General features: G+C 40.4%; 1 protein-coding gene across 1 annotated transcript in view; it reads right to left on the bottom strand.

The window, feature by feature from the left end:
* Nucleotides 1–16,636, bottom strand: part of TSG101 (tumor susceptibility 101) — a 58,207-nt gene that overhangs the window by 11,554 nt on the left and 30,017 nt on the right. Inside the window, exon 7 of the mRNA XM_030864926.2 lies at nucleotides 14,204–14,295. Coding sequence (XP_030720786.1) covers nucleotides 14,204–14,295 — 92 coding nt within the window. The remainder of the gene's footprint in view (nucleotides 1–14,203; nucleotides 14,296–16,636) is intronic.

Below are 16,636 nucleotides of genomic sequence, written 5' to 3'. Positions count from 1 at the left end.
CTCAGACCCAGATTCTTGCAGCGGCCGCCTCGGGGTGGGGAGCTCTGCTGCCACCCTTCCCTCCTGGGGTCTGGCACAGAGGCATCTGTTATAATAGCAATCAGATCAGATCACTCCTCTGCTCAAAGCCTGCCCGTGGCTCCGCAGCTCACGTAGAGGAAAAGCCACAGGCCTCCTCCCCCTGACCCACAAGGGCTTACTTGAGCCAGCCGTTTCCCCTCCGACCCCATCTCTCTGTGCACGCCTTGCTCACACCACTAGTCTCTTTGCAGTTCCCTGAACCATAAACATACTCCCACCTCAAAGTATAAGGCACAGAAGCCTTTTTCCAGTCTTGGAGATCTCCAGGTCACCATCCAAGCGAGCAGAGCGCGGATGGGGCTGAAACAGTAAACCAGTGTGTTTGGGGCTCAAGGAGTGACAGGAGGCCAGTGGTGTGAGCAAGGTGGATATAGAGGAGGTGAGATCAGAATGCAGTCCTCACCCTCCAGGTCTTCCTGTGCCCCTCTTTCGTCTGAATGTTCCTAGGTAGCATTTATCTCCATCTGGTGCATTGTATACTATGCTGTAAATTTGTTTTCTGTCTTCCCCCATTGAAATGTAAACTCCATGAAGGCAGGAAGTTACTTTGTGTTGTTCTTACTCCTGGCATGTAGCAAGCACTTAGTAAATATATGTTGAATGACTAAATGAATAAACAAATAACTGAAGAAAAAAATAGATGAATGGATAAAGAAAGTGTGGTATGGGCTTCCCTGGTGGCACAGTGGTTAAGAATCTGCCTGCCAATGCAGGGTACACGGGTTTGAGCCCTGGCCCAGGAAGATCCCACATGTGGTGGAACAACTAAGCCCGTGCACCACAACTACTGAGCCTGCACTCTAAAGCCCATGAGCCACAACTACTGAGCCCATGTGCCACAACTACTGAAGCCCACGTGCCTAGAGCCCATGCTCCGCAACAAGAGAAGCCACCGCAATGAGAAGCCCGCGCACTGCAATGAAGAATAGCCCCTGCTCGCCACAGCTAGAGAAAGCCCGTGCACAGCAACAAAGACCCAATGCAGCCAAAAATTAATTAATTAAAAAAAGAAAAAGAAAATATGGTATGTATTTGTGTGTATACGTGTGTGTGATGTACTGATGGTACATCCTCCAATGAACTTCATAAAAGAGCCAATTTGTCCACTGACTTTCTTCACACGTATATTCATAACATGTAGAGGTTTCATTGAGTGGGACCACACTTTTCTGGGTACCATACTGGACCACACTCTAGTAACATTCTTGAACATTTACTTGATAAATCTTTTTTTTTTAAGATTTATTTATTATTTATTTATTTATTTTTGGCTGTGCCGGGTGTTAGTTGTGGCATGCGGGATCTTTGCTGCAGCGCATGGGCTTCTCTCTAGCTGTGGCATGCAGTTTTTCTCTTCTTTAGTTGTGGTGCACAGGCTCTAGGGCACATGAGCTCTGTAGTTGTGGTGCGCAGGTTCCAGAGAGTGTGGACTCTGTAGTTTGCAGCACGTGGGCTCTAGTTGAGGCGCACAAGCTCAGTAGTTGCGGCATGCGGGCTTAGTTGCCCCGCAGCATGTGGGATCTTAGTTCCCTGACCAGGGATTGATCCCGCATCCCCTGCATTGCAAGGCAGATTCTTTATCACTGAACCGCCAGGGAAGTCCCGATAAATCTTAAATCTTTCTTAATTTGGATTAAAATATCAAACAACTTCATCACTCCCAGATCACTGCCACCTGGGTGCACCACCAGCACATCAGGGTCTGACAGAGAGTGCTATGCATGAATCAAGGTGGAGTGACTGGTCCCTCATGCCACTCTTCCCTATCCAATAGAGTTTGGAATTCTCCATGGGAATGCCCAGCTGGGGACCAAAGCTTTTCTTGAATGCCCGTTTTTCAGCCCTGAAAACATACAGATGACCAATATCCACACCTGCTTCTGCTGTATTCTGGCATGTGCTATTAAGAGAACAAACAAGTATTAATGTTGCCTCCTAAATTTATTCCTTGTAACTTGGTGCCGGTCAAGTAGTTTTAAACCTTTAAAATCAGAGTTCAAGTTCTCTTATAGTTTTGGCAATGCCAACTTGGTAAAAGTTATATGCCAGTCCTAACAAAAATGTTTTACTCTTAAGAAGCATAATTGAATCTGAAGAAACAGAAACTTAAAGTTTTAAGTTTTTTAGATATCAAGAAAAGTTTACCTTCCTTCTGATGCTTTTGTTGATATATAATGCCTGCAATGGGCAGAAAATCTAAGGAAAACTGTCCAAATTCCACAGCTTTTCCCACTGATCTTCCAGTAGAAAATGTTTTTGCTAGTAACTTGCAAAGATGATATACAAAAAATACACCTGGGACTTCCCTGGTGGCACAGTGGTTAAGAATCCGCCTGCCAATGCAGGGGACATGGGTTCCATCCCTGGTCCGGGAAGATCCCACATGCCACAGAACAACTAAGCCCGTGCACCACAACTATTGACCCTGCGCTCTAGAGCCTGAGTGCCACAACTACTTGAGCCCACATACTGCAACTACTGGAGCCCACGCGCTCTAGGGCCTGCGTGCCGCAACTGCTGAGCCCGCGTGCTGCAACTACTGAAGCCTGTGCGCTCAGAGCCCATGCTCCGCAACAAGAGAAGCCACCACAATGAGAAGCCCGAGCACTGCAACGAAGAGTAACCTCCGCTCGCTGCAACTAGATAAAGCCCATGTGAAGCAACAAAGACCCAACACAGCCAAAAAACAAAACAAAAAGAACACCTGGTCTTACAGTAACTTCAACGAAGAATTTAAGTTATAGATCACAACTTTTCCCTCATTAAATAATACAACTGAATTAAAATATCACTGCAATTGCCCAGACCTGATGGAAAAGCACCACCAACAGGTTTTTCACTATTCAACAGCTGCCTTCACTGCTTAGTCAATGCCCTCAGTGAGCACCAATCTCATGAAGGTGGTTTTAAAAGTCAGGTTAGGCAGGAAGCTGTCTGCCAGGTGACAAAAAAGCTATAAAAAGAGATGACAAAACAAATTCTCTGATTTTCTTATAAAGGTGGTTGTTCAAAATCTACATGTAATGGAGTCAGAAAGAGCTGTTTTAAAGTCCCAAGATCTGCATCAATCCTCAGTCTTCTGCAGTGTTTCAGAAGAAACTGCTATTAAGAATGTAATCTCTATTACTTCTTTTTTTTTTCCCCCAACCTCACTGCATAGCATGTGAAATCTTGGGATCCTAGTGCCCCGACCAGAGATTGAACCCTCGCCCCCTGCAGTGGAAGTGCGGAGTCTTAACCACTGGACCGCCAGGGAAGTTGCCTCTATTACTTCACTTTAAGTGGTCCTTTTACTTCAATATTGTTGGAGATGGTTAAAAATCAACGCTTGCACAGGCATCCACATCAATAATAACACATGAGTTAATTAATGATGCCATGAAACTGGTGTTTGTTTTACATCATAAAGTCAAAATCTTTAAAGTGAAACTATCAAGTTCCACAAAGGATAAATAACCACTTTCATTCTTTCTCATGGCCTTAGTAGCACAGAGAATAATAGCACAAATCCTGATGGCCACTGACAGACTGGGAAAATGTTGACTATCTGTGAACTCTAATATTCAGATGATACTTTTATGTTTCTGCTTTCCTTTACGACGATTTTGAAGTTCAACAGTTTTGCACAATGTACTACTAAAATATGAAAAAAATCACGTAGGTAAGCAACAAAGGGTAGAAAAACAACATACATTAAAAGGATATCCTAGATTATCATAAAATGATAATTTGTTTTTAGCCTTTCTAAGAAAGTACTCTTAAAAGTACTTTAAAGAGCTTCCCTGGTGGCGCAGTGGTTGAGAGTCCGCCTGCCGATGCGGGGGACGCCGGTTCGTGCCCCGGTCCGGGAGGATCCCACATGCCGTGTAGCGGCTGGGCCCGTGAGCCATGGCCGCTGGGCCTGTGCGTCCGGACCCTGTGCTCCGCAACGGGAGAGGCCACAACAGTGAGAGGCCCGCGTACCAAAAAAAAAAAAAAAAAGTACAATATTAATTGCTTTGATTCTTGTTCTAAAAACAAACACTAGATTTGATTTAAAATGCACCCTTTTCCGAGAGGCAGCCGGGAAGATGGCGAAAGAGTAGGACGCGGAGATCACCTTCCTCCCCACAGATACACCAGAAATACATCTATACGTGGAACAACAACTACAGAACACCTACTGAACGCTGTTAGAAGACCTCAGACCTCCCAAAAGGCAAGAAACCCCCCAAGTACCTGGGTAGGGCAAAAGAAAAAAGAATAAACAGAGACAAAAGGATAGGGACAGGACCTGCACCAGTGGGAGGGAGCTGTGAAGGAGGAAAAGTTTCCACACACTAGGAAGCCGCTTCGCGGGCGGAGACTGCGGGTGGCGGAAGGTGAAAGCTTCGGAGCCGCGGAGGAGAGCGCAGACTCAGGGGTGCAGGGGACAAAGCATAGACATTCCCGCACGCACAGAGGATCGGTGCCGGCCAGCACTCACCAGCCCGAGAGGCTTGTCTGCTCCCCCACCGGGGCGGGCGGGGCTGGGAGCTGAGGCTCGGGCTTCGGTCAGAGCGCAGGGAGAGGACTGGGGTTGGCCGCGTGAACACAGCCTGCAGGGGGTTAGTGCGCCACGGCTGGCCAGGACGGAGTCCAGGGAAAAGTCTGGACCTGCCGAAAAGGCAAGAGACGTTTTCTTCCTTCTTTGTCTCCTGGTGCGCGAGGAGAAGGGATTAAGAGCGCTGCTTAAAGGAGCTCCAGAGACTGGCGCGAGTCGCGGCTAAAAGCACGGACCCCAGAGACAGGCATGAGACGCTAAGGCTGCTGCTGCCGCCACCAGGAAGCCTGTGTGCAAGCACAGGTCACTATCCACACCCCCTTCCGGGGAGCCTGTGCAGCCCGCCACTGCCAAGGGTCCCGCGATCCAGGGGCAACTCCCCTGGGAGAACGCACGGGGCGCCTCAGGCTGCAGCAATGTGACGCTGGCTTCTGCTGCCGCAGGCTCGCCCCGCACTCCGTGCCCCTCCTTCCCCCCAGCCTGAGTGAGCCAGAGCCCCCAAGTCAGCTGCTCTTTAACCCCATCCTGTGTGAGCGAAGAACAGATGCCCTCCGGCGACCTACACACACAGGTGGGGCCAAATGCGAAGCTGAGCCCCTGGGAGCTGTAAGAACAAAGAATAGAAAGGGAAATCACTCCCAGCAGCCTCAGAAGCAGCAGATTAAAGCTCTACAATCAATTTGATGTACCAGCATCTGTGAAATACATGAATAGACAACGAATCATCCCAAATTAAGGAGGTGGACTTTGGGAGCAACATTTATAATTTTTTCCCCTTTTCCTTTTTCTGTGAGTGTGTATGTATATGCTTCTCTGTGAGATTTTGTCTGTATAGCTTTGCTTCCACCATTTGTGTGACGGTTCTATCCGTCCGTTTTTTTTTAAATTTTTTCTTAATAATTACTTTTTATTTTAATAACTTTATTTTATTTTACTTTATCATCGTTCTTTCCTTCCTTCCCACCTTTAGACAACAAGTCATCACAAATTGAAGAGATGGACTTTGAGAGCAAGATTTATTATTTTTTCCCCTTTTCCTCTTTTTGTGATTGTGTATGTGTATGCTTCTGTGTGAGATTTTGTCTGTATACCTTTGCTTCCACCATTTGTCCTAGGGTTCTATCCGTCCCTTTTTATTTTTTCTCTTAATTTTTTATTTTAATAACTTTATTATATTTTATCTTACTTTATTTTATTTTACTTTATCTTCTTTCTTTTTTTCTCCCTCCTTTGTTTGTTTCTTTCTTTCTTTGTTTTCTTTCTTTCTTTCTACTTCTACTGTCTTTCTTTCTACGTTGTTTCCCTTTTATTCTGAGCCATGTGGATGAAGGTCTCTTGGTGCTGCAGCCAGGAGTCAGTGCTGTGCCTCTGAGGTGGGAGAGCCAACTTCAGGACACTGGTCCACAAGAGACCTCCCAGCTCCATGTAATATCAAATGGCGAAAATCTCCCAGAGATCTCCATCTCAACACCAACACCCAGCTTCACTCAACAGCTAGCAAACTACAGTGCTGGACACCCTATGCCAAACAACTAGCAAGACAGGAACACAACCGCACCCATTAGCAGAGAGGCTGCCTAAAATCATAATAAGTCCACAGACACCCCAAAATACACCACCAGACGTGGACCGGCCCATCAGAAAGACAAGATCCAGCCTCATCCACCAGAACACAGGCACTAGTCCCCTCCACCAGGAAGCGTACACAACCCACTGAAACAACTTTAGCCACTGGGGACAGATACCAAAAACAACAGGAACTACGAACGTGCAGCGTGCAAAAAGGAGACCCCAAACACAGTAAGATAAGCAAAATGAGAAGACAGAAACACACAGCAGATGAAAGAGCAAGATCAAAACCCACCAGACCTAACAAATGAAGAGGAAATAGGCAGTCTACCTGAAAAAGAATTCAGAATAATGATAGTAAAGATGATCCAAAATCTTGGAAATAGAATAGACAAAATGCAAGAAACATTTAACAAGGACCTAGAAGAACTAAAGATGAAACAAGCAACGATGAAAAGCACAATAAATGAAATTAAAAATACTCTAGAAGGAATCAATAGCAGAATAACTGAGGCAGAAGAACGGATAAGTGACCTGGAAGATAAAATAGGGGAAATAACTACTGCAGAGCAGAATAAAGAAAAAAGAATGAAAAGAACTGAGGACAGTCTCAGAGACCTCTGGGACAACATTAAACACACCAACATTCGAATTATAGGGGTTCCAGAAGAAGAAGAGAAAAAGAAAGGGACTGAGAAAATATTTGAAGAGATTATAGTTGAAAACTTCCCTAATACGGGAAAGGAAATAGTTAATCAAGTCCAGGAAGCACAGAGAGTCCCATACAGGATAAATCCAATGAGAAACACGCCAAGACACATATTAATCAAACTGTCAAAAATTAAATACAAAGAAAACATATTAAAAGCAGCAAGGGAAAAACAACAAATAACACACAAGGGAATCCCCATAAGGTTAACAGCTGATCTCTCAGCAGAAACTCTGCAAGCCAGAAGGGACTGGCAGGACATATTTAAAGTGATGGAGGAGAAAAACCTGAAACCAAGATTACTCTACCCAGCAAGGATCTCATTCAGATTTGACAGAGAAATTAAAACCTTTACAGACAAGCAAAAGCTGAGAGAGTTCAGCGCCACCAAACCAGCTTTACAACAAATGCTAAAGAATCTTCTCTAGGAAGAAACACAAGAGAAGGAAAAGACCTACAATAACGAACCCAAAACAATTAAGAAAATGGTAATGGGAACATACATATCGATAATTACCTTAAATGTAAATGGACTAAATGCTCCCACCAAAAGACACACACTGGCTGAATGGATACAAAAATAAGACCCATATATATGCTGTCTACAAGAGACCCACTTCAGACCTAGAGACACATACAGACTGAAAGTGAGGGGATGGAAAAAGATATTCCATGCAAATGGAAACCAAAAGAAAGCTGGAGTAGCAATTCTCATATCAGACAAAACAGACTTTAAAATAAAGACTATTACAAGTGATAAAGAAGGACACTACATAATGATCAAGGGATCGATCCAAGAAGAAGATATAACAATTGTAAATATTTATGCACCCAACATAGGAGCACCTCAATACATAAGGCAAATACTAACAGCCATAAAAGGGGAAATCGACAGTAACACATTCATAGTAAGGGACTTTAACACCCCACTTTCACCAATGGACAGATCATCCAAAATGAAAATAAATAAGGAAACACAAGCTTTAAATGATATATTAAACAAGATGGACTTAATTGATATTTATAGGACATTCCATCCAAAAACAACAGAATACACATTTTTCTCTAGTGCTCATGGAACATTCTCCAGGATAGATCATATCTTGGGTCACAAATCAAGCCTTGGTAAATTTAAGAAAACTGAAATTGTATCAAGTATCTTTTCTGACCACAACGCTATGAGACTAGATAACAATTACAGAAAAAGATCTATAAAAAATACAAACACATGGAGGCTAAACAATACACTACTTAATAACGAAGTGATCACTGAAGAAATCAAAAAATACCTAGAAACAAATGACAATGGAGACACGACGACCCAAAATCTATGGGATGCAGCAAAATCAGTTCTAAGAGGGAAGTTTATAGCAATACAATCCTACCTTAAGAAACAGGAAACATCTCAAATAAACAACATAACCTTGCACCTAAAGCAATTAGAGGAAGAAGAACAAAAAACCCCCAAAGTTAGCAGAAAGAAAGAAATCATAAAGATCAGATCAGAAAGAAAGGAAAAAGAAATGAAGGAAACGACAGCTAAGATCAATAAAACTAAAAGCTGGTTCTTTGAGAAGATAAACAAAATTGATAAACCATTAGCCAGACTCATCAAGAAAAAAAGGGAGAAGACTCAAATCAATAGAATTAGAAATGAAAAAGAAGTAACAACTGACACTGCAGAAATACAAAAGATCATGAGAGACCACTACAAGCAACTCTATGCCAATAAAATGGACAGCCTGGAAGAAATGGACAAATTCTTAGAAATGCACAACCTGCCAAGACTGAATCACGAAGAAATAGAAAATATGAACAGACCAATCACAAGCACTGAAATTGAAACTGTGATTAAAAATCTTCCAACAAACAAAAGCCCAGGACCAGATGGCTTCACAGGCCAATCTATCAAACATTTAGAGAAGAGCTAACACCTATCCTTCTGAAACTCTTCCAAAATATAGCAGAGGGAAGAACACTCCCAAACTCATTCTACGAGGCCACCATAACCCTGATACCAAAACCAGACAAGGATGTCACAAAGAAAGAAAACTACAGGCCAATATCACTGATGAACATAGATGCAAAAATCCTCAACAAAATAGTAGCAAACAGAATCCAACAGCACATTAAAAGGATCATACACCATGATCAAGTGGGGTTTATTCCAGGAATGCAAGGATTCTTCAATATACGCAAATCAATCAACGTGATAAACCATATTAACAAATTGAAGGAGAAAAACCATACGATCATCTCAATAGATACAGAGAAAGCTTTCGACAAAATTCAACACCCATTTATGATAAAAACCCTGCAGAAAGTAGGCATGGAGGGAACTTTCCTCAACATAACAAAGGCCATATATGACAAACCCACAGCCAGCATCATCCTCAATGGTGAAAAACTGAAAGCATTTCCACTAAGATCAGGAACAAGACAAGGTTGCCCACTCTCACCACTCTTATTCAACATAGTTTTGGAAGTTTTAGCCACAGCAATCAGAGAAGAAAAGGAAATAAAAGGAATCCAAATCAGAAGAGAAGAAGTAAAGCTGTCACTGTTTGCAGATGACATGATACTATACATAGAGAATCCTAAAGATGCTACCAGAAAACTACTAGTGCTAATCAATGAATTTGGTAAAGTAGCAGGATACAAAATTAATGCACAGAAATCTCTGGCATTCCTATACACTGATGATGAAAAATCTGAAAGTGAAATCAAGAAAACACTCCCATTTACCACTGCAACAAAAAGAATAAAATATCTAGGAATAAACCTACCTAAGGAGACAAAAGACCTGTATGCAGAAAATTATAAGACACTGATGAAAGAAATTAAAGATGATACAAATAGATGGAGAGATATACCATGTTCTTGGATTGGAAGAATCAACATTGTGAAAATGACTCTACTACCCAAAGCAATCTACAGATTCAATGCAATCCGTATCAAACTACCACTGGCATTTTTCACAGAACTAGAACAAAAACTTTCACAGTTTGTATGGAAACACAAAAGACCCTGAACAGCCAAAGCAATCTTGAGAACGAAAAACGGAGCTGGAGGAATCAGGCTCCCTGACTTCAGACTATACTACAAAGCTACAGTAATCAAGACAGTATGGTACTGGCACAAAATCAGACAGATCAATGGAACAGGACAGAAAGCTCAGAGATAAACCCATGCACATATGGTCACCTTATCTTTGATAAAGGAGGCAGGAATGTACAGTGGAGAAAGGACAGCCTCTTCAATAAGTGGTGCTGGGAAAACTGGACAGCTACATGTAAAAGTATGAGATTAGATCACTCCCTAACACCATACACAAAAATAAGCTCAAAATGGATTAAAGACCTAAATGTAAGGCCAGAAACTATCATACTCTTAGAGGAAAACATAGGCAGGACACTATGACATAAATCACAGCAAGATCCTTTTTGACCCACCTCCTAGAGAAATGGAAATAAAAACAGAAATAAACAAATGGGACCTAATGAAACTTCAAAGCTTTTGCACAGCAAAGGAAACCATAAACAAGACGAAAAGACAACCCTCAGAATGGGAGAAAATATTTGCAAATGAAGCAACTGACAAAGGATTAATCTCCAAAATTTATAAGCAGCTCATGCAGCTCAATAACAAAAAACCAAAGAACCCAATCCAAAAATGGGCAAAAGACCTAAATAGACATTTCTCCAAAGAAGATATACAGACTGCCAACAAACACATGAAAGAATGCTCAACATCATTAATCATTAGAGAAATGCAAATCAAAACTACAATGAGATATCATCTCACACTGGTCAGAATGGCCATCATCAAAAACTCTAGAAACAATAAATGCTGGAGAGGGTGTGGAGAAAAGGGAACCCTCTTGCACTGTTGGTGGGAATGTAAATTGATACAGCCACTGTGGAGAACAGTATGGAGATTCCTTAAAAAACTACAAATAGAACTACCATATGACCCAGCAATCCCACTACTGGGCATATACCCTGAGAAAACCATAATTCAAAAAGAGCCATGTACCAAAATGTTCACTGCAGCTCTATTTACAATAGCCCGGAGATGGAAACAACCTAAGTGTCCATCATCGGTGAATGGATAAAGAAGATGTGGCACATATATACAATGGAATATTACTCAGCCATAAAAAGAAACGAAATTGAGCTATTTGTAATGAGGTGGATAGACCTAAAGTCTGTCATAGAGAGTGAAGTAAGTCAGAGAGAGACAAATACTGAATGCTAACACAAATATATGGAATTTAAGAAAAAAAAATGTCATGAAGAACCTAGGGGTAAGACAGGAATAAAGACACAGACCTACTAGAGAATGGGCTTGAGGATATGGGGAGGGGGAAGGGTAAGCTGTGACAAAGCGAGAGAGAGGCATGGACATATATACACTACCAAACGTAAGGTAGATAGCTAGTGCGAAGCAGCTGTATAGCACAGGGAGATCAGCTCGGTGCTTTGTGATTGCCTGGAGGGGTGGGATAGGGAGGATGGGAGAGAGGGAGACGCAAGAGGGAAGAGATATGGGAACATATGTATATATATAACTGATTCATTTTCTTGTAAAGCAGAAACTAACACACCGTTGTAAAGCAATTATATTCCAATAAAGATGTTAAGATGTTAAAAAAATAAATAAAAATAAAATAAAATGTACCATTTCCCCCGTATTCCTATTTTTTAATGTATGGATATCATCTATTCTAAGTTATAAAATGCTTCATATCTATTGTAGTGAAATGAGTTAACATAAAAAAGATCTTTAGGAACTGAGGTTCTCTACAAATCAAATACTATCGTCTCAGTGAGAAACAGGGTAACAAATAGCACTATTCCTATTTTACTGATGATGCCTGAGCCATAATGGAGAGATTAACAACATTTAGTGTGTTTTGCTTGTGGATTAATGATCTCCCATCATCAGGTTTCTAACTCAAGGATTTAAATTACATTGTTAAAAAAAGAGCTATATTACAGAAGGATGAGAACATTTTTAAAAAACAAAACCATTGCCACTAGAATCTCAATAAATAGAACGTATCAATGACAAAAACAGCTGAAAAAAATGCTCTTTTTGGGGGAAGGGGAGATATTTACAGCAGATCTCAGGATGCTTACAATTGATCAGAAAATGTAACAGAACAGTAAACTTCACAAGATTCTACATTCAGACACTCAGTAAAATATTTAGGTCAACTTCTATATATCAAGCACTGTTCTAGATGTTGGGCATGTGTGTATATGTGTGCGGGGTTGGTGATGGGAGTAGATTGGTCAGGGTAGGCCTGACTGCTCCACACAAAGGAAACAGGTAGTGGACGAATCCTAAAACAGAAGAGTAGTAGGAGATGAGTTCAGAGAGGTAACAGGGGGAGGAAAGCAGGATCACAAAGGGCCTTCTAAGCTTCAGAAATTTGGATTGAACGCTGTGTGAAATGGGAAGACATTGGAAGGTTCTGAGTAGAGGAGTGATATAATTTATTTATCTTTTAATAGGATCATTCTGGCTGTTGTGTTAAAAACAGATGTAGGGATTAAGGAAAGAAGAAGGCTTTTTAGGAGGCTTTTGAAGTAAATTAGATGAAAGATAACGGTGACTTGGATCAGCACTGGATGTGATCAGATTCTATATGTATTTTGAAGATAATTGGTTCTTGATGAAGAATCAAGGATGACACCAAAGTTAGAGTATTGAGTAGGTATCACTGGAGGTGGGAAAGCATCATAGAAAGATTGAGAGTTTAATTTTGGTCACATTGAGTTTGAAATGTCTATTAAATATCGAAATGGAGATATTGAGAAGGGAGCTGGATATAAGAATCTGGAATTCTGGAGAGTGGTGTAAGTTGGAAAGAAATTTGGGAAGTGTGGACACAGAAATGGTATTTAAAGCTATGAGATTGGTAGAGATCACCAGGAGAGTGAGTATAGAGAATGCCAAGGACTGAGCCAGGGGGCATTCCAATATTAAGAAAAGGAGGGACTTATAAAGGAGACTGAGCATGAGTACCAGTGAGATGGGAGGAAAAACAAGTGAGTCTGGGGTCTTGGAAAGCAAGAGAGGAAAGTGTATCAAGGAGATACAACTGTCAAATACTGCTGACAAGCCAAGTAAGTGGAGACTATTTAATTGGCCATTGGATTTAACATCATAAAGGTCAATGGTGACCTTGAGAGAAGCAGCTTAGTGGAAGGACATGAGGGAAATCCCACATGGAGTGGTTCAAGAGTGAAAGGAAGAAGAGGAATTGAAGCTAATGAGTACGGATAATTGTTTCAAGGAGTTTTGCTGTAAAGGGGAATGAAGAAATGGAATACTGGTGGCAGGGAAAGGGAAATTCAGAGGAGGATTTTTAAAGGTTTTTAGGGTATATTTTTGGGTGCTGATGAGAGCAACCCAGTAGAGAACAAAAGCTGATGATGAGAGGGGAAACTGCTGAAATGATGTCCCTGAGTAAATTACAGAGGATAAAACCTAGTGGGTAGAAATAATGATCTGTGGTAACAGGGAGAAGGCAGATATGGTAGGGGCAGATAGTCATGTAGAGGGGTGGGGGTCTGTAGAAGTTCTTGTATTGCTTTCATTTTCTCAACTGAAGAAAATTATATTTCAGGTAACTCTACTAATAAGCAACATAAAAAACCAAGAACTATTGGTCTGCAATAATTTGTCTTACTTGATCCACCCATATTTCCCAATGGTGCTTTCTTCTAAAGATGCTCATCTGTTTTTACATATAACAAGGCTAGGAAAACCTAAGTATCTGTTAATAGTTCAACACACATTAACGTTCACCAATAAATATGTGAAACACAGGAAAGAGTGATAAGAGTCAATCAAATTTACTTTTATGCCCTGGTAGAAGGCTCATTTATATGATGATAAATCATTTCAAGTTTTAGAGTACAGGACACTGATCATTAAGTGTTTTTGCTCTAAAAAGAAAGAGTATTCTAACATTTCACATGTAAAAGTGAAATGGGGGGAGGTGTGATAAAATTGATGATATTTAAAGGTACAAATTTATAACGAGTAGTAAGCAAGCCACAGAGATCTAATGCGCAGTATGATGGATATAGACAATAATACTGTATGATAATTATGTAATGTAATAAATACTGCTATAATGCAATCATATTACAATATATAAATCTATCAAAGTAACAGACTGTACTCCTTAAACTTACACAATGTTACATATCAAACATTCAATAAAAAACAAAAGTGAAATGCACTTTTCACAACAGGAGACTCTGACTTTCCTTATGTGGAGAAATACAGTTTTGAATGGTACTTACCAACAGTGGTCACAGGAGGCTGGGAAGGGTACTGGGAACTTGTGGTGGCAGGATACTGACTGCCAGGTGGGTAAGGACAGCCTGGGTAACCACTAAAGAAAAGAACATAAAATATTAAATGTTAAGATGACCCAACTCTACAGTATCTCTTTAAGAACCCCATTCAGGGGACATCCCTGGCAGTCCAGTGGTTAAGACTTCACCTTCCAATGCAGGGGGTGTGGGTTCAATCCCTGGTCGGAGAGCTAAGATTCCACATGCCTCGTGGCCAAAAAACCAAAAAACATTTAAAATAATCCAGAAGCAATACTGTAACAAATTCAATAAAGACTTAAAACAAACAAACAAACAAATCCACCCCATTCAGGAGGCTAAGCTTGATATTTCATTGTCTTACCAGTTAATGACTTTACAGTTTTAGAGCTACAGGTGTCTATTCAAGCAAAGCTCCACAAAAATTCCATTAATGACACTGGATTTACTCTTAAAGTAAATGATTAAAATACTCTTGCTTGACCCTGGTTTTTTTTTTTTTTTTTTTTTTGGCTGCGGCATGCGGGATCTTAGTTCCCTGACCAGGGATCGAACCCGTGCCCTCTACAGTGGAAGCACAGAGTCTTAAACACTGGACCACCAGGGAAGTCCCTTGGCCCTGGTTATTTGAGGGTCACCTTCACAGTAGCAGAAAGCAACTCGAGTTTTTCTAAGGGCAGTCCAACAGTATCAGAACTGAGAGCAACAAATATTTTGTGAGAACTTTTCCATTCTGATTTCCTAGCATACAGGTAAATAATATTATTTAATTTTTACCTGTGGTTCATTGATAACCTTTTTGAATGTCTGATCTGAAAATACTCCTCTTGAGATAAAGTTTTAAAAGCTTCCTCTTCACTCTAAGGAAGGTTTGTGTCATTCCTGTATTCACATCAGAGTTGGAAGAAACTTTCCTTAGAAGTATTGTCCTCCAATCTCCTATCCAACATTGTTTCATAAATATCATTTACAATATCCCTGACAAATGGTCATCTTTCTCTACTGAACACTAACTGCATTTTGACACAGTAACCTCTAATTAATGGTCCTAAATTTGCACTCTGTAAGATCACTTGCATATTAGAAAACTTCTAACATTTTCCCCTCAGTCCTCTCTTTTTCAGGTGAAATATTTTTAATTCCTTCAACCATTCTTCACAGCTCTGATTTTCAGATCTAATCACTTTCCTCTGAATGATCACTAATTTGGCAGTGTATCCCTTATAATGGAGAAGAAAAGGAACAGGATGATTACTATAGCTACCTGTTAGTTGAACAATCAATTTTGATGAATCCTATTTTATCTACAATTGTCAGATCTATGGCATTTGCAATTCTGATTAACATGCCTTCTATGAGTCCATTAAAATTACTGACTAAAAAGACCCAGCCCAGAGTCCCGGAGCAAGAGCTCTAAGTTCATAGTCAGTAATCCTTTTATAGGGCAGTGGCTCAAAGATTCTCTCCTATGTGTACTACTAGTTCACACTTTATAACCTGTCACCAACAAAAAAGTTTTGTGTGTAACTTGTTGAGGATTCAATGTAATCATGATACTCTTATCGATTAGTATAAAAGTAAAATGAAAAAAGAAAAAGGTTAAGCATTTCTGTTCCCAGTGGACACATGCTGAATGCTATTGCACAGTACTTTTGTTCTAGTCTCTCTAGTAATCCATGCTGCAAGGAAACAATGTCAATCTTATTCAAATTTCTGAATCTACCTTTTTGAACACTGGAATAAATTTGCTTTTTCTGGAGTTCCTCCCATATTGCATACTTTTTCAAGGACAATCTGTGATTTTATTGCTGAATTTTTCAGTAAGTGGTATAAAACTCTTCTAGGCCTACAGATACTAAATTCAGAGAACTCCCTGTCTCTTTATTTAGTTTGCTTAATTTCTCCTTCGTAGTTATTCTCTATGTTCAGGGTTAACAACTTTTCTTGAGTAAAAAAATAATTTAGTAGTACTATTTTCTGTCTTTGTACATTATTAAACAATTTGCCCTATGTAGGAAATCTTTTTCAGATTTTTAAGAGCCCTTTTGGACTAAATGTATTTAAAAAGAATTTTCCAACACTCTTATATTCCTTTTTCTTTATGTGCCCCTTCAAAATTTACTGTTTATTCTATTTAAAGCACTGTTTTCAAGTGCTTGAGGCAGGAGCTAAAGTATGAATCCATCTCTTCCTCAAGATACTAATAATCAAAATAGGGCAAGATCCCTGTAAACAATCCTGATAGGATAAAGAAAACAATAAATGCTAAATAAAAGTTCAGGAAATGTATACAGTTGATCCTTGAACAATACGGTTTTGAACTGTGCTGGTTCACTTATATGCAGATTTTTTTCACTAAATACATACTAGACTACTATACAAGCCACAGTGGGTTGAATC

The sequence above is a fragment of the Globicephala melas genome, chromosome 8, assembly GCF_963455315.2.
Source record: "Globicephala melas chromosome 8, mGloMel1.2, whole genome shotgun sequence".
Taxonomy (NCBI): Eukaryota; Metazoa; Chordata; class Mammalia; order Artiodactyla; family Delphinidae; genus Globicephala; species Globicephala melas.
The sequence above is the reverse complement of the archived record's forward strand: the minus strand, read 5'-3'. Positions and strand labels throughout refer to the sequence as shown.